The following is a 24,565-nucleotide window of genomic DNA, read 5'->3' on the forward strand; positions in this document are numbered from 1 at the left end:
TGACATTCAAAAAAAATGAGATTATTGCATTGGTGAATGCTTTGATAAAGTACTCACATGGCAGTTGTCACTTAGGGGGACTCACCAATGGGGTACAGCCGTCTCCCACTGGGGAGGAAAGACTCATCAAATTCTCAGGGATCGGCCCAGTGGATGAAACGGGGATGCCTATTGCCTCCAGATCTGTAAGACGGGCATGCATTCAAAAATACATCTTTCTTTTTATTTTGCATTTTGTTTTTACTTACTAATGTGTAGCTCAAATATATCGCCCCCCTACTCCCTACCTGCTTTCTTTTTCTTCCACCAGAGTGTAAACAAGCCCAGAGACTGGTACAGGAGCATGTTCAAACAAATACATAAGAAGCCAGAGGGTACGATTGCTGCGCCTCTTTCTCTCACACACTCAGCCCTTGCTAGAATTCCTGTCGGTACAACAGAGACACACAAAACAAGACATGATGACATATTATTATTATTATTATTATTATTATTATTATTATTATTATTATTATTATTATGATGATGATGATGATGATGATTATTATTATCATTATCATTATCATTATCATTATCATTATCATTATCATTATGATGATAATTATTATTATTATTATTAGTAGTATTTTTACTACGTCATACTTTTGAGACTAGAACTGCTATTATTTACTGCACAACTGTTTTTATTGTCTTTTTAGAGGGTGAGCAGGAGGAATCAGACAGGTGGTCGGCTAGATGTAAGTGTTTCTTTTTCTAGAGATAGGTATTCGACTAGATTTCCTTCACCAGTAATGGAGAAAATTATACATTATCTAACCATTTTACTATTAGGCTACTTGTTAAAGTACATTTAATGCATTTGAGAATTTTCCAAAACCTCATTATGACCTTTTCTTTCAGTGCCAGTTGTGCTGTAGTGGATATTGTTGATTTGATGTCGCAAGCTAGTTGAGACTATAAATATCTCATCACATCTGCTGGTTGCAGCCAACCTCTTCGAGATGTTTTTACCCTCACAATCTATAGAATTAATTTAATCAATTATATGATTATTATGCCCATATCTACTTTCTACTACAGTTGATTTTTTTTTTCAATCATTGTTAATTTTGTTTCAATAATGTCATACATTTTTCTTTATAAAACAAACAAATTCATCCACAGGCCAACAGGCCACTGCAAACGCTGAGGACGAAGAAGGCGATAAATATCTCTTCAGGCTAACACCACATGGAGCCTTGCCTGACTGGTGAGTTGATTCCCAGTCATGGTCACACATAGCTGAACATATCCAAGTATACACTGGAGAGCACTTATCACTCTAGCATTTCCCAACCTTTGTTGAGTCAAGACATAAATTTTCTATGAGAATTTTTTTTTTTTATCACAAATAGTAAACAGTATAGTATACTCAAGTTATAATGATTTTTGCTTCAATTTACGCACAAAATAAATACAATACCTGCCGCCATCTTTTCAGACTAATGATTTGAAATTGGATAATTTTCTGTAGGACACCTAATGGACTCTCACGCTGCTTAAAAGTGTCATGGTGTTGGAAATCAATGGACTAGATCACATTTAATGCCTAAATATCATTTTCTTCTTCTCACCAATGCTGTCGCTACATCTGTTTTTGTTGTGCGCAACATCAGTACCATCTCCCAACAGATATGAGTTTGGTTACAACTCGGGGTGTCAAAATTAGTGTGTTAATTTTGAATTAATTTAAAGTTCTTTGCACCACAATTTTTTTTAAACGTGCGATTAATGACGGCCCCTTACTTGGAAAGCCTGTACTGGGGGAATTCAGGTCGCAATGCAACAGACACGTCCGTGTCAAAATTGAATTTCATAATAATGCATATTTTTGTGGAGACTGGGATGAAGTTGTATTTTACATTTAAATGTGCAGAATTTCACAAGTTATTTCATATTAAAGATTAGATAGCTCTTATTATAGAAAAAAATGCACTCAGCTGTCACCAATGTCTTACAAATACAATTATGCCATCTAGTGGCAAAAAATGACCTAAGCACAAATCAATATCAAATTAGTTTTTTTACATTACAGTCCATCTTTTTCATTTTAACTCAATTTGATAAATTATTATGAAATTACTGTATCAATGACTAAAAGAAGCAGCCATATTTCTACTAGTCTAACATGTTCCACTTTTATGTTAACAAGAATATGAAAACCTATTGTATTGTACATTTTTAACAGATATAAAATTCGCGATTAATGGTGAGTTAACTAATGAAGTCGTGCAATTAATTACGATTAAAAATCTTAATTGCCTGACACCCCTAGTTACAACAAAATATGTTTCGATAATGTTGCCCACTTCCTGCTCACAGTATTTTCTGTGTGACTCAATTTCTAAATGTGTTTTTGCGGAATTCTAACTGTGAGCGCTTTCTCTGACTTCTTTTGAACACTCCTCGTGTTAAAGAAAGCCAACGTTCGTGTCAGGAGTAGGGGGTGGGCTGCAAGTTGGGATTTGTTGTTACAGCACTTCGAATAAGGCAATGATTAAGTTGCTGCCTATGGTGTGTGTGTTTGCTCACCCACTTGGGTGTTATGTTTCAGGAGCCAGGATGTCAGCGAGCTGTCAGATCCAGGGAAGCGGCAGACTAAACCCAAGAGCATATTTGACTTTGAGCCCGAAAAAGATGTTTCTCCTGTAAGCATCAGCCAGGTACAACATTTAAAATAGATTCTGGAACTAACTTTGAATGTTTTCCGCCTCATTCTTTAAAATACCAATACCGTCTGTGTTCTTTTCACAACAAGCTTATGAGTAACTTGTGGTTATTTATCAGCTCTATTCAAAAGCTCCAATAAGCTTTGTTCAATGTGCACATTCATGATCTTACTTTCCACTGGGATTTATACTTGCTAGTTAAATGGTTTTCTACACGGACTGGAGGGAGTTTGTGGTCTTTGCTCTGTTAAAAACAACAATCTTCCAGATTTTGTGCCTGCAAAGCCCTGTGTATGCAATCACAAGTAAAAGGAATCTTTCGGAGCTGAGGCGTCTTGTGATCGGCATTACAGTGTTAACCTTTTGTGGCGCAGCAAATTTTACCCCATTTTCTATTGACAGCCAAGAGTGTCTGAGACAAACTGTGCACAGACCACATCAGGAGCTTCGCAGTGACTTTATGGTCTGTGAATGGAATGAGGATGATGCCCAGCTGAGAGAGGAAGGCCTTGGCATTACCATTTGGAAGGAAGTTTCTGCTACTTGCCAGCAGAGTTTTATAGTTACCCGAGAAGGAATTGGAAACACATAAATTTGACTTTTTTTTCCCAGTTAAACTGTGTTGAGTTCTCAAGTAAGCCCAAGTTATTTTCACTTGTACAATAAAAATTAGTAGCAGTTTTATTAATCACAACATAAACAGCTTTTAATAGCAACAAACGTGCCTTTGTTTCACAGCCATAACTCAATTTATATGAAATAAACAACTTGCGTTCTTGTTGAGAAGCAAATAAATAACAAGCTGTTTCATGTTAATGTCGGATAATATTGAGAATAACACAGTTGGGCAGGGACGATTTGGTCAAATAATTAAAATAAATAAATAAATAACAACACATAAACACTGCAAAATATTATTAATATTAAACATTGTACTGTACTTTATTGTACAGTATAGATAAGAACACTAAATGATGCAGCTTACAAAGAAATATTAACTCATTCACTCCCAGCCATTTTCACTGAAGCAACCCCCTTCGCTCCCCGCTGTTTTACTGGATTTTGACAGATTTTGCAAGGCCCACAGAATATTGTGTTGGAAAGATTAGAGTCTCTTCTTTCATCAGGAAAAAAGGTATATTTGTTTTCGTTTTCCGTAATATAGCTAAGTTTCATCATCATTCACAAATCTGTTTAGAACAGTGGGTAAATAACCTTTTTTTTCAACATGGCCCTGGTTGATCTCTTTTGCTCTGCTGCCACCTGCTGGTACCATTGCATCAATCGTTCTGTGCAGTTGAAAGGCTGCATCAAAGCCTTCCGTATGCTCTAGCATAAAAAAAAAAGTATACATACGTCTTTGGGACACTTAAAACACTTAAAATAGAAGATATTTATAAGTTAATAAAACATTTCAAATAGAAGATATTTATACGTTTTAGGAGCAAATGAGTTAAATTATCGAGCTAATCATAAAGAATACCATATTCAAGTTATCTGTGTATGAATCACTTCTCCCCACGATTATTTATTTATTCATTATCAAACTGTTAGCCACCTGCGATTGGCTAACAACCAGTTCAGGGTGTACCCAGCCTACTGCCCGAAGCCAGCTGGGAGAGGCTCCAGCGCCCCCCGCGACCCTTGTGAGGACAAGCGGTTACGAAATTTGATGGATGGATGGAATCTGTTAGCCATGTTAGCCTGTTAGCCTATTGTAACTGCAAATTCAAACTGTTACAACAAACAAATGTAGGTGTTCCCATAACAATAATCTTAAACAAAAATCCATCCATCCATTCATATTGTAGGAAACCTTGTATGTGGTTCGATGGTTCTTTGGTTTCTAATAGTCTGGGGGAGGGAGGTCATGAGACTTTTTCATAAGCTAAGCACCAGTGTGTTGTTGTGGCATTAGCGTGGTTATGGCTAACTGTCCCAAATTGGCATAAAAGAGCTGCTGCTAGCTTGCCGCTTGGCCTGATCATTTCCGAAATGCTACAAGAATCTCATGCTAATACTTTTTCTCTCTGATAATGGTACCTGGATCATACTGGAAAGAAAAGAAAGACTAAAGAAATAAGAAATTTTTTTTTTATTCCCACAATGGGTTAGATCACTTACCTCAATGCTGTTTTTCTGTTTACAGGGTTACCGGTCGCCAAATAAACAAGCTGACAAGTCAAAGTCTCCTTCAGTTGAGGTGAGCGATCTGGCTGTTTAATATTGCGAAAACAATTCCAATTCCAACTGTGACATCGTTACCTGGGCTCAGGCCAGTTTGGTCTCTGAGCTGAGTCGCTTTGAGGCCGAGTTGGACTCGGATATCCAGGGCTTGGAAAAGAGACTGTCCCAGAAGCAGCGGCAGCAGCAGCAGCGTCGAGGCTGGGGTGAGGTACTGAGTCCCCCCTGCCCCAAACCCACCTTGACTGTCTCAGCTGAAGACCCCATGTTACCCCCTCGATCACTGCCAACCCCTCTCGACTGTATGAGCCTCACCGCTTGCTACTTTGGACCGTGTTTGTTGTGTGTCCCAACCTGGATGACGGCTACAGAATCACCTCCCTGTCTTGCACGTTGACTCATCTGTTAAATCATCTGCCTGCAACCCCCACCCTTCCCTCATACTCCCACCTCAACAAAGTCACATGTGCCTGCCGTAATTGCATAGCACGCCCAAATTCACAGTCCTATACAAATTCTTTGGATATGATCCTGCCTATGCGCCGATGCCTTGCTCTTCCTGTTTCTGAATGTTCTGAAATCATGAGTGGACTTGTCTGTGAGCCAAGGAGCGTAGGACCCAGTTGATTTCAAACTCCCCCCCTGGGAGTGGTCAGCGCCACCGTGTTGCCTTGCATGTGTTGTTCGAAGAATTCCTCCAAGCTGGGAGACAGTGGAGACTGCAGGGAGCAAATTTTGATCAAGGTGTACTCTGCTTCCAGGAGACCCGGTCCAGGGACCCAGTGACTGCTGCAAGGGCTGCAAACACAAACTACAGGTCTGTGAGCACTTGAAACAATATAGTAGATACAACTGCATTTGCTTTACTTGGTTGTAAGCAAAAGAAAGATTGTTAGATTCTAATCAGATTCATTTGCTTTGCCATTCATTTACACATCTAGCAGTTTGTTTATGTTTAAAGTTATGCACGTTTTTATTTTTTATTTGTAAAAAGATTAAATGTTTATTATAATTGAAAAGAGAAAAAAATCTTACTTTTTAGAATTGTTATGGGGATTAATTGTTAGCTAATGCCTAAAGTTATGGATATTCAGTATATTTTCATTCATGCTTATTCTGAGGCATCTAAATACAAACTCCAAACTAATACAAAGACCAGATTCAATAACCACGTAATACAACAATACAAGATTCTTCCTTGAAATAACTTCGCCAGATTTAGGTACAGTAGGCTACATTTACTACTGTTGACGGCATTCCGCATTTCTAACAGTGCGTGTAATGCATTCTTGGAAGATTCTCGCTGTTGTTTGCTGAGTCGGGTCCACAGGGATTGACCTTTTAAGGCTTGTGGTTCAGTGGCATTATTTAAAGAGCCTGTTGCTGAGGACGTGTGGAATTACAAGATGAAGTGACAAAAAGTTGTCTGTTTTTTCTACATCCTGTCACACCGACATGTTTAGTTGCTGCTAACACTAAGCATGTGGTAGTTTGTTTGTAGAGCAATTCAGAACAACTTCAACCTTCAATCATATATGTGTGTTTTAAGTTGTAAGTCAAATAAGTTCTATGAAATAGATAAACACTGGTGTTAGAAAGTAAATAAGCAGGAAACGGAGATTTCCTTATTCTTCCAGTTTATTGTCGTTTACAAGGCCGATACCAAGCACCGCTACCACTAGTACTTTTGAAAAAAATACAATGACAGATCATTTTAAAGAAAGGCCTATATATACCAATATTAAAAAAATCCTTAATATTGCATGGAATTATTGGAAATTTTCTATGACATTTTTCTATTTATATACAGAAATTGCATCTTAATGTGCATCTGTCAGACATTATGCCACAAGAGGACAGCTGATACTAACCTTGCCAGCAAGATGAATTCTCGCGGTATTTGTGAGTTCACAAACTCCGTAGAATACATCTTGTACCGCTCCCGCTGATACGTTTGCAGCTGACCTTTTTTTAGATCTGACCAATCAGGCGTTGTTTAGGGCGGGACGAAACCAATTAACGCCGATGGCGGGGGAGGAAATATACAAACCTAAAAGACAAATGGACGCAGAAATAAATTCTGTTCTCGCAGTATTACAGCGAGAGGCGCTTCGTGCATTTGTATCTGGTAAAGATGTTTGTGCTTGCTACCGAAAACAATGTGTTCCCTTAGCTTAGCTAACATTGTGAACTGCCTAACAAAACATTAAAACATCATTCAACAACAACAGCAACATCTAACAAGACATTTACCAAAATCATTCTCGTAACCGTGAGCTATTCTCTTCGATCAGGCTATTTGGGGCTGGGGAATATCTTCATGAGAAAAATACTTAAGTAAAATACAGAGATCTGAAAATGACTTAAGTAGTAGCATATGTAAACAAATACCTCATGTGTATCACTTATTTTCAGCCATTCATCTGCGCCAAAGCAGCCCATCCATCATTCTGCTGGCCCCTCATCAGTCTTCGCTCCTACATTTGGTAAACAATGTTCTCCCGTCCATGTCGCTCTACAAAAAAAAAAAAAAAACACATTTCATTGTTTAATGAGCTGTTGATGCCAGTTTGCTAGGTTTTCTCGAGGTCTGCTGTTTAAAGCAACGCTTCGCACCACAAGACTGTACACTCTTAATGAGCTTGTTGTGACTGGCTAGAATTGCCCAGTAATTTAATATGTGGTCCCATGATTGTATTCCATTGCGTCTTTTGTCTGCTGCTGAGAGTTTTCAAGTGGTGGTTTTGTTTAAAAATAATAATAATAAATAAATGGTGGCTGGACAGTATGTGGAGGGAGGAAACCTTGGAAAAAAGTAAGTCGGGCCTCAAATAGTTGTTTGAGATTAGCTTGATCCCATTTGTTTTCCTGCTTTAGTTATGAGATTAACCTAATTATATAGGTTCACTGTTTTAAAGATCTTACTGGCTGGTTTTTGTCATTACTATAACTATAATAAATAGAGGACTTTTTAGGCTCCTCTAATCCCGCTGCATGATTGCTTTGCTCAGCAGATCGTTTTTCTGCTGCCAATGACGCAATGGAGCGCTCGCCTAAGAAAGAAGAAAAGAAGGTAAATGAAAAGCGTCATTGACCTTTTGTCACATTGTTTTCAATGAAATATTAAATCGTTTTTCCATTTTCAGATGAAAGCAGCTCGGGCCAAATTCAATTTCCAGGCTCAGTCGCCAAAGTGAGTCACTTGTTTGATAAAAACTTTATAAAATTAATATAGCACAGAGACAACATCGATTCACGCGCCTGCTGTTCTCGATACATTAGCGTTGTAACCTGTCGGCGCTCATGTTTCTTCTTACATTCTCACACAGAGAACTCACACTGCACAGGGGAGACATTGTTTACATCCACAGACAAGTAGACGCCAACTGGTTTGAAGGAGAACATCACGGTAGAGCAGGCATCTTCCCCACCACATATGTGGAGGTAAAAAGGACTTCATTGTGCCTCTGAGGCCATGCTGTTTGTGTTTTAACATGGTGAAGCTGAGCTTTACACATTTCCTGTCACAGATTCTGCCTCCATCTGAGAAGCCAACGCCTATGAAGCCCCCCAGTGTGCAGGTGCTGGACTACGGTGAAGCAGTAGCGCTGTATAATTTCAATGCAGACCTTCCGGTTGAGCTTCCCTTTCGAAAAGTGAGTACTGTACATACATATTGACCATGTTACTATGTTTGATCGAGCATTAGACAGCATTTTTGTTTGTGTTTGTATGAGAAAGTCTGTTAGGGTTGAAATGACTACACAGTAGTTAAAAGTATAGAAAGGTAGTTTCACTCTTAAACCTTTCAAATACTTCAGCAATTTTTTGACCACATTATATTATTTGGATCTTATTCTTTAAATTCATCCATGCATCCATTATCTGAAAATGCATTACTATGATTAAAATTAATTTTATAATAATAATAATAATCCATCCATCTTCTTAACCACTTGTACTCACAAGTGTCGTGGGGGGCGCTGGAGCCTAAATAATAATAATAACAATAATAATAATAATAAAAATAATAATATAGGTTAGTTCATTGGGAGTTGTACGCCACCTCCCAGGTCGAAACAACACATCACAAAATCGGAGATGATCAAAAGAACTTTACTCATCATTAATCTGAAAATAGTGATACAAATATTTTTTAATGTTTTATTTTAATTGATATCTAATTTTTATTATTTAATTTTGGTCTGATTCAAAGTAGCTCAGCTGGTGTGGTCAGAGGCGTATATAGAGAGTTTGGCCAACTCGGCATGGTAACAAGATGGCGTCCATATGTCAGGTGACCAGCAGTTCACCAATCACAGCGTGATTGTTACCCTGCCGAGTTGGCCAAACTCTCTTTATATGCGGCTCTGGGTGTAGGTGTTCCCTAGCGCCCTCTACTGACCAGCCACCACAGGACAACTCAAAACCATTTAGATCAGTGGTGTCTATCGTCCAGATGCCATTTGTCGCCCTCTGTCCAGTTTTTAGCGATCTGTGGCATATACAAAATATAACAGCATTAGGTATGTATCTTTTGAAAGAGTGGGCGGAAAAGGATAATGGCTACAATACACTCTAAAAAGAGAATTGTTGAACCAATTTAAGATTACAAATTGATTTGTTGACCAACGTTTAACAAAATCACTTAAAATTGGATTGGTAAGACACAATTGAGTTAAGTTAGCCCAAAGTGAATATATTAAGTTTAATTAATTATGAGTTCATTAAACTTTATATATTCACCTGAATGAAGTTAATCCAAAGTGGCTCCAATCCAAAGTATTAAGTTTAATGAACTAATAATTAATTAAACTTAATATATTTGCTTTGGACTAGCTTAATTCAATCGTGTGTTACCAATTGAAGCGATTTAAAAAAAAAGTTGGTAATTCAATTTGTAATCTTAAATTGGTTCAACAATTCTCTTTTTAGAGCGTACCATTACTACCACTACTACTACTAAACTTTTTATATATACAAAGACCACAAATAAATTTACAGCTAAATAACATATTTTTTCTTTATAACATTGTGGAGAGTATACCAAAAAACCTTATCACCTTCAACAGAAAGTCATGACGTAGCAGTTTTTCAAAAAATAAACTCCATTATATAAACATTAACAACGTATAATTGCTTGGTTGATTGGCTTTACCATGTTTAACACAAAGTAAGTTAAAGTAAAAAACAAATAAATAAATAAGTGGCCCTTGCAGCTTTCTATTTTTTGGCATGTGGCCTTCGGAGGAAAAAGTTTGGACACCCCTGATTCAGATCATATGCAATGTCTGGAATAACTCTAAAAACATGTGCACAATGCCTTGGCTCTTGTCGTTGAAGGCTGAGAACAATCGTTTGTAACACTTCCATGTAAATGAGTAACTGCATTCAAGCACATGTCAAACAAATTTTAGGAAAATTTGCAGCAGCGCAATAGAATTTGCAACACTACTTTCTTCTTGTGTGATGGTGAATGTTACATGTTTTCCTCTCAAATATTGTGTTGTCTCACCAATGATATGTACTTGAATGTGGAATTTGTCAGGATATCATAATTAAGTAAAGAATGTTTAATAAGTAACTTTTGTGTTGATTCTCTTCCTTAGGGCGAAGTAATAAGTATCACCAGATGTGTCAATGACAAGTGGCTGGAGGGCAGGATCTCAGGGACCAACCGGAGTGGCATCTTCCCTGCCAGCTATGTTCAGGTCAACAAGATGCCCCGCACCAAATACTCCACGGACGACTACTCAACAAGCCCCATGTCTCCAATGTCCCCTGGCCCTCAGAGTCCAGGACGTCCGCTTCACTCACCTTGCCTGCAGTCACCATTGTCCCCTTTCAGCCCCACGTGCATCAGCCCCAAGCGAGAGCACTCCCCCCAGAATCCATCTTCACCTGTGCCTTGCGGTGCACCACCACAGTCGCACTCGCCTATATCCAGAGAATCTGCCAATCGGTGGCCGCATAATTCTTCCAAGCTTGCCTCACCTGCCAACCACAACACTTTCAGCTCTGCATCACCTTCTGCTTCTGCGGCAGCATCTGCACATAGCACAGGGGGGCCCACAGTGAACACTCCTAGATACGATTCCTCACAGGTCTGCCTCCTGTGGACACTCACTGCATGCCCACATCTGTTAAGGGGGAAGTCGATCTTAAACATTTCTTGACAATAATATGTTGTATGTGACCTCACTAGTCTAAACATGACATTCTGATTAGTACTATATTTGTGGAATATGACTTATGGGGGTGGTCATTTTGCCACTTGCTGTCGACTGAAGGTGACATCACAGTTGCGCAGGGCTCAGCCAACAACCAATCAGAGGTCACCTGTTTTCTGAAGCTGGGCTGTGATTGGTTGTTACCTGGCACGTGAGTAACAATGATGTCATTTTCACTCGACGGCAAGTGGCAAAATGGCCGCCTTATGATATTGATAAAAACTGCTGGATTTTGCTGCTTAACTCATATTCCACTAACTCAATATTAACCACAATACCTTTTTTTTTTGTATGTACTTGTGCGGGTGTGTGTGTGTGTGTGCATATGTGCGCGCGTGTATGCTCATTAATTCACCTAAAATCACTCACTGGTCTGAATATATGACTGGATAGTCGATAGGCCAAGACTTTTGAAGTTGCAAGGCCGCCATATTGCTCCTCCCAAGAAACGTTTCTCGGCATACGATCCTATACATTTACATTTTCGAAATTGGAGAACACTTGAGACAGTAATTAGTAGATACAGCATGATTTATTATGTTTTAAATTTGTTAAACATAAACAAGAGGACTGCTTAATGATGTTTACAGGAGGATATTTGTATATTTTTTAGAATTATAACTGTAATTCAACAAAAGATGCCTCTGCCAAATCTAATATTGTGGTCGAATGAGTGATAAAAGAAAAAGGACATGTTTTTTGTTTTTTTAATTTCTTTATTTTTACTTGTTAAAATATAGTGACCACCCCGCCACAACCAACCACCCACCCCACCCTGCCCCTATACTAACTGCCTATGAGCTGTATATTGCTAATCTGTACGTATACCATATAATTTATAGTTGTCTGCTCGTGAGATGGGAGGAGCAAGATGGTTGCCCTGTGACTTCAACGGCTTGGTGTATGGGCTATCGGCAATCCAGTCATATATTCAGATCAGTGGGCTGCATAGAACATATTATTGTCAAAAAAATGGGGTTGACTTCCCCTTTAAGTTATGCTTTTGTTTACTTTTGCATACCTGACAGGAGATATTCATTCTTCTTTCTAGGGTGCTCGCTCTCATCCCAGTGACAATTCACTCCCACCTGCACAAGTGCCAAACACTGCTGGCTCCACAGTGGTTCAACGCCAACCGTAATATAGTAATTCATTTTACCATAACAAAATAACGCATTATCATAACTGAGCTGAATTTGTGATTTCACTTCCCTTCAGGTATAAATCTATCTACAACTACAAACCACAGAATGCAGATGAGTTGGAGCTCAGAGAAGGCGACGTTGTACAAGTAATGGAGAAATGTGACGATGGCTGGTTTGTAGGCGAGTGATTGATTATTACCTTCTGAAACGAAACCCAAGTGAAAGCTGCTCCCATCTAGTGGACAATGTGGAACATTGCAGTGAAGCGTTGCTTGACTTTTTTCTGTCTTAATATTCTCAATATGTGTGCTACAGGTACGTCAGAAAGGACTCATGCTTTTGGGACTTTCCCTGGGAATTATGTGACACCAGTTTAACTTCTTGTTTGATCACTTTCAAATGGATTCACATCGCAAAAGCTCAACAGCCACAATCACCTACCTTAAAATGGACTTGCATGTTCACGCCTTTTCCATGACCGGAGATGAATACAAGAGAAGTCCTCACATCCCTGCATGAGTGCATGAGTGTGTTGCACTGGCTTCGTATTTGCATATAAACCCAGAATAAGAAAGACTGGATGCTGAAGACATGCAAAGAATGAGTGATTTTGTCCCACAATTATTTGCAGCTGCAGCAACTTTGTTTTTCTTTACAGAATTATGACTTTTCGTTCTAATGTCCTGCATTCACCCACCACAAACCACTGAAGTGATGTCATATGAATTTCTCATATTTTGTGGACTTGATGACTAACATTTCCATAAAATGTTTCTCAGATTATTTTTCAGATCTTTGAAGAAGTTTGAAGAAGCAACATGACTCTCGCTAGAAAGGTTCATAAGTTAGAAAGGGACAATTTGTGCCGTTAGGTTTATAACCATCCACAAGGCTTTTCAGAAAAGTAAAATTTCATAGCACATGCACTGATTTCTTCCTATTGATTGTTGAATGTCTATATGTATCTTGTTTTTATTTCATATTTTGTATTTTTTTTTTAAGGCAAAAAACTTTGTTCTGTGTTCGGAAGAAGTCTGTCTAGTCTAAGACACAAGTTTTGCATTAAAGTTGTCTGGCTTGCCACTAAAAACTCAGCACACATTATTTGCACGTTGTAGCTGTTTCTTAATGTCTTTCCTGCTTCGAACTACCAACATAAAAATGTCTCATGCCGGCAGTAGAATTATACAGTATGCAATGTTGACAACTTTTTTTTTTTTAAAGACATTTTATGACATCATTACTGTAACAGTAATCATGTAACCTGGAGATTGTTGTACAGCGTAAGCTTTTTCGAAAAAAAATCAAAGTGTAATATATATATTTGCCTGTGAACTACTTTCTTTTCCAATGTATGGTATAGTTGGTATTTTTTTTTTTAACTATTAAAAAAATGCAGTGTTGCAAAACTACTCACACATTCTTGTATATTTTAATAGTGCACACCAAAGTAAGCAAAATAAAAAAAAATTCACAACTTTTCTCTAACACAAAATGAAAAAATAAAACTACAATGGTTAACAATTTTAGAATATAACCACTGGCTGTACTAAATTCAATTCAATTTTGATTATATAGCTCCAATTCACAACATGGCACTTTATATGGAGCAGTTTCAGAATTTCACGCATGAAGAGAACTAAGCCCAGCATGAGCTTGCACTAGAAAACAAGAATTAGGAGACGCAAACTTGTGGCAATTTTTGTCAATTTTGACAGGGGAGAAAGCAAAAAGTTGTGAATCAGTTTCAGTTCTAGCTGTTCTCCAACAAGGAGCTGAATGGCAAAATTCCCCACGAGCGTTTTATCAATGAACATTTCCAAGGACATCGACCTCACCTTCTGTTACTCTTGCAACATGCTAATGACACTATGACTAAGCTCATAATTTGCCACACTTCTGTGAGAACATCCTGTTTGAAGCATCACAATGGAAAGCTATTGTTGATCAATTGTTATGCGGCATCTTTGCCTCATGATGTCACAACGTGAACAGCATGATGAAGAGGAGTGTTTAAATACCAAAGTTTAATTGAAACAGGAAATGTATCAGTAGTTTCATGAATCAAACATGAATGTCCTTACTGTGAAAAGTAGGCCTGTAAGTTACCTCGAAGCTGATATACTATCTGATATTCTGTTGTATGAGAGGCAGGTGGATCCACAGGTTTATTGTATCTTCTGTCATCTAATTGCTCTGTCTATCCCTATATGGCACTGACCAAAGGTTTATTTAACTCGTGTTGGGCTGAAACCTCATAAGTCATAATTTGGCAATGTTCATATTTTTTAAAATAAAAATCGATATTTTTGGTCACATGTGGGTGTAATTTTTATGAATTATTGACCAATCCAAAGTGTTAAAATGGCTTGCTCTCTTTAATGATGCAATGTTAATGGTTGAACAAACATGCCACGTCACGTGTGTTGGGGGTCTCCTTAAAAGTGATGATTTTGGAGGTACAAGGTTATAGTACTGTGTACTACTATAGAGCATTGTAGGCACATCTTAAATTGTCACCTAGATCCCTAATCTTTTATGAATCATGTAAATCACAAATATAGAACTCTGAATAAAAAGTACAAATAAGAGCAGTCTGAGCAGCACATGGTTCTAATCTAATACACTGGCTTCATAGGGAAAGAAACTGACATATTTCCTATGGCACCTGACAATGACCTATAGTGGACCTGTGGGTCACGTGACCACAATCAGCCAATTAGAGGACGAGACGGAAGTGCGTCGCTAGAGGAAGCACGCGCGCGTTTCTCTTTTTCGGTCAGCAGGTGGCGCGAGGTCGCTGAAAGCGGACGTGGCGGTTTTGTGGGCGAAACGGCTCAATTATCGTCAGCCGGGCGACACCCTCGTCTCCTCCCGCCCCCGCGGTGCGACACGCCCCGGGTTGCTGACTTTGACTTTGACAAAGCCTTTATTTTGGTCGGAGCACATGGCAGCAAGAGCTCATCATTGTGAAAACGTCCGGCGAGCAGCCACAGGTGGAGTCGGAGTTGACGCTTACTAGAACTCTACTGTGTAACAGCAACAGCTCTTTGCGCCTCTTAAATTCAGTTTGTCAAAGAGAATTCCTTGTTTACGCAAATAGTCCACAGGTGGAGACGGCGGCCCACAGCCCTGATAACGCAGTACTTATCTAGGTGAGTAAACGTACACTTTTAAATGAAACTACACGACACATGACATTAAATGTACATGACATTTACTTCAACTTGTCAGTAAGTTTGTAAATGAGGTTAAAAGGCGTTCCGGCTATTTGCTGTAAAGTGTTGACTTTTAACTAATGAAGTTGGGTGTCTTTTTTTCAGAATATTGACACGAAATGACGATTTGTGAACAAGGAAGTCGTTAATTTGAACGAATAAAACACCCCATGGCCACGCAAGGTGCACGAGGCTACCTGTGCTTATTAGGCAGTCAAAATGATTTGTTGAGTGTCTGGAGTCTGGACCAGGTGCAGGAATTATAAATGGCAGTATTTGACACTTTCACCACTTAACTGCTATGTTCTCTCCTCACCCTGTAATGCTGGTGGTGAGAGCTCTCAAATAGCAAGGCAGTCCAAATGGCCTCTTCACTGCTTCTCATTCCTTACAAAAAAAAAGAAGGTGTCTAGACATGACTGCACCTCAACAGCATGTTTGGAAATTAACAATCCTGGTCAGTTAAAGTGTGTAGTGAAAGATGCAGAATAAGATTATAACTTGACTTGTATGTCACTGCAGCAGATGAATAATCGCTCTCCAAAAAGTACAAAAACAGGCAGGTTGTTGTGTGTGTTTTTTTTCTCTGGGTGGAACTTGTATGCTAGCAGGAAGTCCAGATTTATCAGTACAGACTTGAGTGATCAAAGTTTCTTCCCGTCTATAGTTGAGGTTTGTTTTTCTTCCGCGTCACGTGGCTTTTCCCCAGAAACACCACCTCGCATAATGCCAACGGTGTTCCCTACCGCTTCGAAACACTTTTTTTTGCTCACCCAGCATCAAACGTGACTGAATGGGCCAAGTGTCCCCGCTGAAGCTGGATCATTCGAGAAGGTTCATGTATTGAAAGGGATGTTGCGTGCAGAGGATGTGGTGAACCAGCCAGATTGCTCAGCAGTACAGTGCTGAATGTAGAGTGGAAAAAAAAGTGTGGAAGTAGGGGCAAATAAGTACATCCAGTATGTGTCAGAGTCTGATTACCAACTATACTCAGACGAGAGCTTCAGGCCAAACTATAATTGTAATACTTTGCTCTATAGCATCTTATAGCACACTTTCCCTGTCTAAAGGGCGTAGCCCACACAAATTACAGGTATGTCTATGATTACCCCGAATGACACGTGAGCCATTAGTGCTAAACGCCATCGTAAGCGTGTGAGAAACACATTGGCTAACACCCTCCAGGCTTGATTTGTTATTGTTTATTTTCCCCATCTCCCTGGCGACTGCAGCTAAATACGACCAAAGGGGTGTGATGAATGAATAAAATGAATGTTATTTCACGTAGACCAGGGAGAGGCTTGTGGTTGCATTCCTCTTGTTTTATTCAGTGGGTGTGTAGTTGCAGGTAGGTTTCGACCTGTCGGAACGCAGCACGACACGGCGCATGGCTGTCGAAGCCCAGACAGGCCTCCCAATCGAGGATGAAGCATCTGTTATGTTAATCAGCCATGCTTTCGAGGGGCTATTCGGACCCAGTGGATTTTTGTCCAAACATAAAGAAACAAACACCCTCATTCAGGGGAAAGGTGAAAGAAAGTGTTGTTGTAGGTGTCTGTGTTTTGGCTGCCCTGCATTTAAATGTACAAAATATATTATACAGACGTCTGCTAAGTCACTCAACCGCTGTTCGTTCTGGGAGCGTCTACTTTCCTCTCCATCAACCTGCAACACATTCTTGTAGCCTTTAGAACAAATCATTTGAATAACTACTTTACAAATTAGGCTATTGGATTGCATTTGAATTAGAGCTGTCAAACGATTAGATTTTTTAATCAGATTAATCGCATTTTAGAATGTTTTGATTAATCACGATTAATCGCTTAATAAGGAAAGGTTTTTTTATCAAAAAAATTTCCCCGCCAAATTTGAAGAGCACCGGTTATGTGTTCATTCATCCGGCATTAAAATGCAAGCCTTTGGGAGTTTTTTTTTTTTTAAAGAAAAAAAAAAGATTACCCCAAGATAGGACTGACTCCTTGAAGAGAAACAGTGCAAGGCTCCTACTAATTACGTCTACATTCAGTGGAGAATCTGTAAACACTGACAGCAACTCGCTTATTTATTTTTTGCCAGTTTTCAAACACACTTGGGAACTGGAAATACGTGACATGCAAATCAAAGTTAATGATCCTGAAGAATGGCGTTATCATCCCTTCCACTCTTGGCAGTCACACGTCTACTGACTTGTGCTAGCAAGTTTCACTCATTCTGCAGCGATTACACGGTGCAGCAAATGTGAGTTCAGTGTTGTTTCTGTGGGCATCGCCCAAAGTGACTGCCAAGGCTTTGCTGTAGAGTCAAACCTTAATTTTCATCCTCCTCCTTTCTTCTTGCTGTTGTGAAATAATTGTCTCCAAGCCCTACTTGTCAGAAGACATACAGAATGTTGTGATTTATATCAACGGACTGCTTACAAATGAAACTATGCTACCAAGGTGCACAACTATCTGCAATGCAGAAGTCATATTTGTACAACCCTGAAGGCTGTCTGCATGTTGGCGCATCAACTTAAATTTAACTTTCAGATAAGCTTGCTGTTTCTCCTCACTCATCCTCTTATATTTTACCCCAAAGGGCAAATCTCTCATGATTGTGCCAAAATTACTTTACACATGGCAAGTGTCTCACTTGAGCTGTCAAAATTAATCGATTCTCAAATTAATCGACAGCTATTTTAATCAGTAATCGTTTTTGATCCATTTTTTAATTTAAAATTGTCCTAATCTTCTGATTTCAGCATATCGACAGTAATTATTTGCCGATTTCTGTCGTTCTTCACAAAAGAAGATTGTGTTTTAATCAAAATAAGACATTTGCAAACATCTGTTTTTACTTTGGAAAACAATGACTGAACCGGTAACATACTGGGAGTGTGAATTGTCTAGTACCTGGCGATTCAATTCGTATCACGATTCATAGGTCACGATTTGATTCGATACCGATTAATCCCAATATGAATCTATAAATTGATTATTGCGGGGGGGTTTTAACTCAAATTTAGAAAATGCAATTCAGTAAACTTGTACATGTACTTTGTAAGATTTGTATGAAAATTCAGGTTGCAGTCTGTTTTACGTTTGAACAGCACTGAAATCAAATATTAAGGCTTAATGTTCCATTAATATAACATAATTCCATTCTTAATGTGTAAATCCTAACCCTAAGTAAGACGTTTTGTTGAATATTCCCATAAAAAAATGATGTTTAAAAATCAATTCGGCCGCATATTGAATCGATTCAAGAATTGCGCGCTGTAATATCGTGATATATTGCCGAATCGATTTTTTCTAACACCCCTATAACATACAGTTGAACATCAATCCCCCCTATTTTTTATTCACTATACAAATACGAAGTCACTAGTTAATAAACTATCAGGGGAAAAAATGCTTTTGAAATACACTTTGACGCAAAATTTAAATGAACCCGATTAATCGATTAAATAATCAATAGATTAATCGATTCTAAAAATATTCGATAGTGACAGCACTAGCGCTCACTGGAGCGGTTCGCAGCCGAGTGTGAAGCGGTTGGCATGAAGATAAGCACCTCCAAATCCGAGACCATGGTCCTCAGTCGGAAAAGGGTGGCGTTCCCTCTCCGGGTTGGGAATGAGATCCTGCCTTAATTGGAGGATTTCAAGTATCTTTGGGTGGGAGATCGACAGGCGGATCGGTGCAGCGTCTGCAGTGATGCAGACTCTATCGGTCTGTTGTGGTGAAGGAGGAGCTGAGCCAAAAGGCGAAGCTCTTGATTTACCGGTCGATCTACGTTCCCACCCTCACCTATGGTCACGAGCTGTGGGTCTTGACCGAAAGAACAAGATCCCAGGTACAAGTGGCTGAAATTAGTTTCCTCCGCAGGGTGTCCGGGCTCTCCCTTAGAGATAGGGTGAGAAGCTCGGTCAATTGAACCCTCCCCAATGTGTTTCATAGGTGGCTCAGAATTTGGAAACAATTTTCCTACTCACCATCGTTGGTGTGGTGCCATTCTGGTAGCATCACATAAAAACAAAAAGTTGAAAGTTGAAACGAAAAAAGCAATTTGCAGGGGGAGTTATTCCTTTCCAAATTTTGAGACATCAATTTAGAAAATTTCTCCCAAACTTTGGCTCTGTTTTGTATTTATTCGACTGTAGGTATGTATGAATTTTGAGGTTTAAAAACAACAACAGCGTGGAGATGTGGTAAATAAGGAAACACTTTTTACTCTACACAAAACTGATTGTTTTTTGCAGAGTAAGAGATTGAGCAATAACAGGTCTGTGATGCCCTTAGATGTCCGGGGCTGCACGCGCGCCACACTGAGCGGATCAGCGCATATCCCCTGCCCTGCGCCGAGAGGCGCGGGTATGGGGACTGCAATTATTTCCCACCAAGCCACAACCCTTTCAAGTCTATCATCCCTTTGAAATCGAGTCTATCGTCCCTTCCTTCCAAGCCTATCATTCTTTGAACCCAATCACCTCCGTTAAACGTACAGATCCTTGGTGAATGTCTCTCCCTGGTGGGTCACAATAGCCTTGCAGTTCGTCACAACAGCTGCATCTTATTCACCCGTTTCAAACATCCACAGCGCAGATCAGCTGATGCTGAACAGCGAGCCAAATGATGAGTTCGTGGCAAGAATTCCTCTTATTGTTTGAATGTGTTGTACTTTGTCCAAACTAAGTGTTGTGGCAGCAACAGCTTGAGGTCACCAGAACAGAAGTCGCCTTTTATGTGAGTGTCCAAAAGTGCTTGTTGTTGAGAGCTGCTTTATCCAACATTCCAGCATTTTGCCATATGCGGCTTTAACCTCATCAGTGGCTAATTTCCCCGTCCCGAGGTTTTTTTTCTTCTCTCGCTGTGTAACAGCGCTTAATGTGACAATGTGCGCCACTTGCCTTTTTACAACGCTAATAGCGGATGTTTATGCTATTCTAGGTTGATAATAGCTGTTCTATGCCCAAAGTGTCTGGTGTGCTTGGAACTACCAGCAGTTGACAACCCAGAGGTTGGGGAGCCTTCTTATCCCTAGTCTAGTAACCCTGCTTATCGTCTCCTGACTGTTATTGAGTAACCGGGTCCGTACTGCTCATCATGGCCAAGTTTTGTAATATGTAGACAATGAATGACCTGGGTTACAGTTAACTGGGGGAAATTAGAAGAGAAATGATGTTGCAAATGCACCACTTGGAGCTAAGTTTTTATCACTTTCCTTGCTTGCTATTCTCTGAAGCTTTTTTTTTTTTTTCCTAGCTTATGCAATTAATCATTCTTTGAAGATTTGGTGTTGTTTATGCAATGTCTGTAATTATTGCCTTGCTTTTAAGTTCCTGCTGAGTAAATCATAATTTGATGGATGGATGTTATAAATTAACCACGGTTAAAATTTACTGCTTTTTATATATACTTTTCCCCCCCATATTTGTAACATGCATTTGTAATTGTTGTTTTAATGCTTTTGTAGGTCCCAGAGTCGAACTGTATTAGAAAATGTACTCAAATTAATTTCACACATTTGAAGGACAATCACAGAAAAAGATTACGTTTTGTTCAAAGTCAAACTTTGGTTGCACACCTCTAGTGATGCAACAAAACAGCACAACTCTTTTGAACTTTCTCCATTTTTCACAATTGTGAAAGTGTCTTAATAACATGTCTGTTAGGGTGCAGTGCCCCAAGATTACACTTTGGCCCCAATATGTTTTTGTTCTCAAATAGTTGAGCTTAGACTAGTACAATATTATGGAAACTGAAGTAGATGTACTGGGTCCACATTAAGCTTAAATCTTGGGCCAAAATGGCTAGTCTTATTAAAAACTGTCATAGTAAATTATGCTTTAGTTTGGCAGAACTTTCCTAGCTTTTTTTCTTTTCTTTTTTCTTTTTGCACAATTGTGCCTGTCTCCCAACTATGAGATACTATTATCTATGATGAGTAAAAAAAAACCCCCAACAACAACAACTCTGGTATACTTTCATCTTTAAAATAGGATCAAGAATCACAGATGTTTTTACACAATATTATTTATGGCCATGGTACAATTGGCTCGTTTTAGGAGCGGGTTTGTCTCATGTAGCAAGCCAACCCTCTTACAGCTCCCACGTATAGCGGGACCAATGTTTTTTGTTTGTTTGTTAGAATGACAACCAAAGGCTAGCGTTGGTTCATGATCAATCTTGCTGGGCGCCGTGTGCTCAATTCTGTCTGTTTCAACTCACGAAAGCAGAGCCCACAGTGTGGGGGATAAAATCATTTGAACTCGTATGTATGTGGCGCATGGGCACAATACCAGACGCCAATGAAAATGGCTAACGTTAACATTACTCTTTGCATGAAGTCACCAGTGACTAATTTAAACATATCCCCTGCACACATACGTTCATCAGCAAGCCACCTAATTACACTTGTCAATTTATATGGCAGTGTGCTGAATGACCACGGCAAACAAAAGTACCCCCCCCCATTCCCACGCTGTGTTCAAATATTGTTAGCTTGTGTGTTAGTGTGTAGCTTATAGGGCTACTGTATATCGTAGCTATATAATTTGAGTGAAACATGCTCCAGTGCTTTTACCACATGCATTTGTTTTCCTTGTCTCAAATGTCCATTTAGATTTATTGAAACTATTTGCCCTTGCAGGTTTTTGAATCATGTTGGTCCTGTGTTCATAGTTCAATTTCAAATTCCTCCCATTCCTGTTTGATGCGGTTATGCAGTTCATGTCAAAAGGATTTAGTCCAGTGAAACTGAAAGCAGTTGAGATGAAAGGAACATTTATATGCTTCACTTGTTGATTGGAATGTCAAGCGAGCAGATGTTCAAAACCCCAAAACGGTTTTAAATACACATGCACCTATGCCTTGTAAATAACAGTTTTTGTTTTGATTTAAGGTTCTCAAGAGTGTGTGCCGGACTGATCAATGGCATTGACTGTGGACTTGATTGGTCCGTCGCCATGGGGCTTCAGAATAGTTGGAGGACGGGACTTCAAAAAGGCCATAACTGTATCTAAGGTATTTGTCAAGACTCGTCGCCCCGCTGCTGAACTTCTTTTTGCCTTATCAAACCATATCCTCTGTTTTTGTCAAAACACAGACTGTAATGGCACGCCATGCAAAGTCAATTTCCTCCTCACTAAGCCCCTTTTCTTGTCTTTGTTTGCATCCACAGGCTTTCCCATACCTATTTCCTTGCCTGCCAAACCCATTCGAATAGAATGGAAGTAGATTACGTTAGGAGGAAACCACTGATTACAGTTACAGTGGAAGTTGAGGTGGGAGGTTAGGTGTTCCTGGTCTGGAGTACACAGTTGAATGTGTTTAAATACGGATATGTGTTTTTGTCAATGATAATATGCACGTACCACATGAACCAGTAGTTGACATAAGCTTACTGTTTTAAAGAGCAGATTTTTTTGTTGCAACGTTAGATATGTCTACATACAGCACGGCACTGTCCAGTGCCCACTTAACATTGTGCTCCCACCTCACTGCCTTTACCCACCATCCCCAGCAGCTCTTCAGCACGCGGAGTATACATTTTGTAGAAAGATGCTGCTTCCAAAATTATGAATTTCAATCTCCTTTGATTTCTACACCATTTATTATTTGACCCCTTGAAGAGTTATGCGTGGCTTTACGTGAATATTCTGTTGGATTTTGTTACCGCTTCCCAGTCAACAACACCAGTGTGTTTGCTTGACTCAATTATCAAATGTATTTTCTGAAATCTCACAGAGTTCAACTGTGAGAGATAAAAATTCTTCATTGAAAAGGATTTAGCTACGTCCAGTTTGACTAATAGCTGGTCTAACGAGTTATCCCCATCTGCATTTGAGAAGCTATCTGATTGATGATGTGAATCTGATGGCACTTGGAACTCACATGGATCCACTATTTGATTCATGTTGGCCTGAATAGTAGTGATTTCTTGTTTCACTTGGCCAAAGACTTGAGAATAACTTGTCCAACTGCACTTAGTTGAAGTTAATCCAGGCATGTCGCGATCACAAAAGGCACTCGCCATTGTGGGTCACCACAGCAACACTTAATTGCCTCTTAAAGGGCCGCAGGCATGGCCCCTCTGCCCTCTTGCTTGGCTAAAGTGACTGGCATTCTCTCTGCATATGGACACTTTTTGTGTGGAGACTGAAAGCTCACGCTGTTGTCCCACCCTTTTATAGTGTTTTGCATTCTTTGGCCTCTCTTTATTGCATTTTGCTGAAAATGTCAGTCCACAAATTTTACCAATTGTACAATGAAGCCCTCGATTTTGGCTTTTGTATTTGAATGCCTGTGTGCCCGGATGCGGGAGGCTTGAAAGCAGAAACCAAAGTTTGCTCCCATTAAAGTGGAATTTCTACTGATGTGGTGGTGTGACATTGGCTTTCATGTATAAGTAGTGTAGCTGCAAGGTCATACCATCAAGTCTATCACACTGAAAAAGTAAGAACTTCTCCCAAAGGATGTCTATCAATCTTCCCACTGTTGACTGATATCACCCCTTTTCATGCATGCTGTGTTAACTCATTTTCTCTGCAGTTGGTATGATAGACTGCTGGATAAGGTGCATGATGCAGCCACCATTTTTGTAGAGTTAGGTCTGATGGCAGTTTACAACTAACATTAGGGTGCAGAATTCAAAACTAATCTGAGTTTTTCTATCATTTCATGTTTTTGAGCTATAAGATCCCTGTTTTCTTAAAAAAAAAAGACTGCAGTTTTGAGCTCATCATGCTAATTTTAGTTTTAATCATCATAAACAATCTACCTCAACAACCCCCCCCCCCCACACACACACATTTTTTTTTTAAGAATTTGATTGGGGCCGGTGTTTATTATTTCGATTCTTAATTTTTTTTCAACAGGTCAACGGAGGCAGCAAAGCAGAGCAAGCAGCACTCAAAACAGGTGATGTCATCTTGGCCATCAATGGGGAAAATACTGCTGACATGCTAAATGCAGAGGCCCAGAACAAAATCAAGAACTCCAAGACCCATCTGCAGCTGATGGTGGAGAGGTATGCACCATGAATCAAAAGATTATCATCTCTACATTCTTGTGGTTGAATTTAGCATTTAAGATACATAG

The 24,565-nt window shown here is 39.4% G+C and overlaps 2 protein-coding genes and 1 long non-coding RNA gene across 16 annotated transcripts in view; 2 read left to right on the plus strand and 1 right to left on the minus strand.

Annotated features, from left to right (window-relative positions):
* sorbs3 (sorbin and SH3 domain containing 3) overlaps window positions 1-14,583 on the plus strand; it is a 29,290-nt gene extending 14,707 nt beyond the window's left edge. For 4 of the 11 annotated variants that reach the window (XM_086076581.1, XM_086076579.1, XM_086076580.1 and 1 more), the window contains 17 exons: window positions 76-185; window positions 311-374; window positions 699-737; window positions 1,165-1,249; window positions 2,594-2,702; window positions 4,858-4,911; window positions 4,984-5,103; window positions 5,654-5,709; window positions 7,308-7,378; window positions 7,904-7,965; window positions 8,039-8,085; window positions 8,222-8,336; window positions 8,423-8,548; window positions 10,502-10,996; window positions 12,174-12,259; window positions 12,341-12,447; window positions 12,583-14,583. In XM_086076581.1, the coding sequence (XP_085932707.1) occupies window positions 76-185; window positions 311-374; window positions 699-737; window positions 1,165-1,249; window positions 2,594-2,702; window positions 4,858-4,911; window positions 4,984-5,103; window positions 5,654-5,709; window positions 7,308-7,378; window positions 7,904-7,965; window positions 8,039-8,085; window positions 8,222-8,336; window positions 8,423-8,548; window positions 10,502-10,996; window positions 12,174-12,259; window positions 12,341-12,447; window positions 12,583-12,644 (1,808 nt within the window). In that variant the 3' untranslated portion in view covers window positions 12,645-14,583. The remainder of the gene's footprint in view (window positions 1-75; window positions 186-310; window positions 375-698; window positions 738-1,164; window positions 1,250-2,593; window positions 2,703-4,857; window positions 4,912-4,983; window positions 5,104-5,653; window positions 5,710-7,307; window positions 7,379-7,903; window positions 7,966-8,038; window positions 8,086-8,221; window positions 8,337-8,422; window positions 8,549-10,501; window positions 10,997-12,173; window positions 12,260-12,340; window positions 12,448-12,582) is intronic. The other 7 variants (XM_086076584.1, XM_086076589.1, XM_086076583.1 and 4 more) reach the window with 7 other exon arrangements.
* On the minus strand, window positions 6-5,446 carry LOC147173932 (uncharacterized). 3 transcript variants are annotated; one of them, XR_015094881.1, is made up of 4 exons: window positions 4,974-5,446; window positions 2,572-2,685; window positions 288-425; window positions 6-183 (listed from the first exon to the last, which is right to left on the minus strand). It is a non-coding gene; the product is annotated as an uncharacterized LOC147173932 (long non-coding RNA). The 3 variants fall into 3 exon arrangements; XR_015094882.1 differs by lacking the exon at window positions 4,974-5,446 and adding an exon at window positions 4,833-4,933; XR_015094880.1 differs by lacking the exon at window positions 2,572-2,685.
* A 451-nt stretch (window positions 14,584-15,034) lies between the features above and the next one.
* Window positions 15,035-24,565, plus strand: part of pdlim2 (PDZ and LIM domain 2 (mystique)) — a 31,544-nt gene continuing 22,013 nt past the window's right edge. The window contains exons 1-4 of one of the 2 annotated variants that reach the window (XM_086077144.1): window positions 15,035-15,263; window positions 15,371-15,422; window positions 22,368-22,489; window positions 24,343-24,494. In XM_086077144.1, the coding sequence (XP_085933270.1) occupies window positions 22,397-22,489; window positions 24,343-24,494 (245 nt within the window). In that variant the 5' untranslated portion in view covers window positions 15,035-15,263; window positions 15,371-15,422; window positions 22,368-22,396. Of the gene's footprint in view, window positions 15,423-22,367; window positions 22,490-24,342; window positions 24,495-24,565 lie in introns of both variants that reach the window. The other variant, XM_086077143.1, reaches the window with a different exon arrangement.

This window comes from Leptonotus elevatus, chromosome 5 (assembly GCF_054856555.1).
Source record: "Leptonotus elevatus isolate MCC_2025b chromosome 5, RoL_Lele_1.0, whole genome shotgun sequence".
NCBI classification, from domain to species: domain Eukaryota; kingdom Metazoa; phylum Chordata; class Actinopteri; order Syngnathiformes; family Syngnathidae; genus Leptonotus; species Leptonotus elevatus.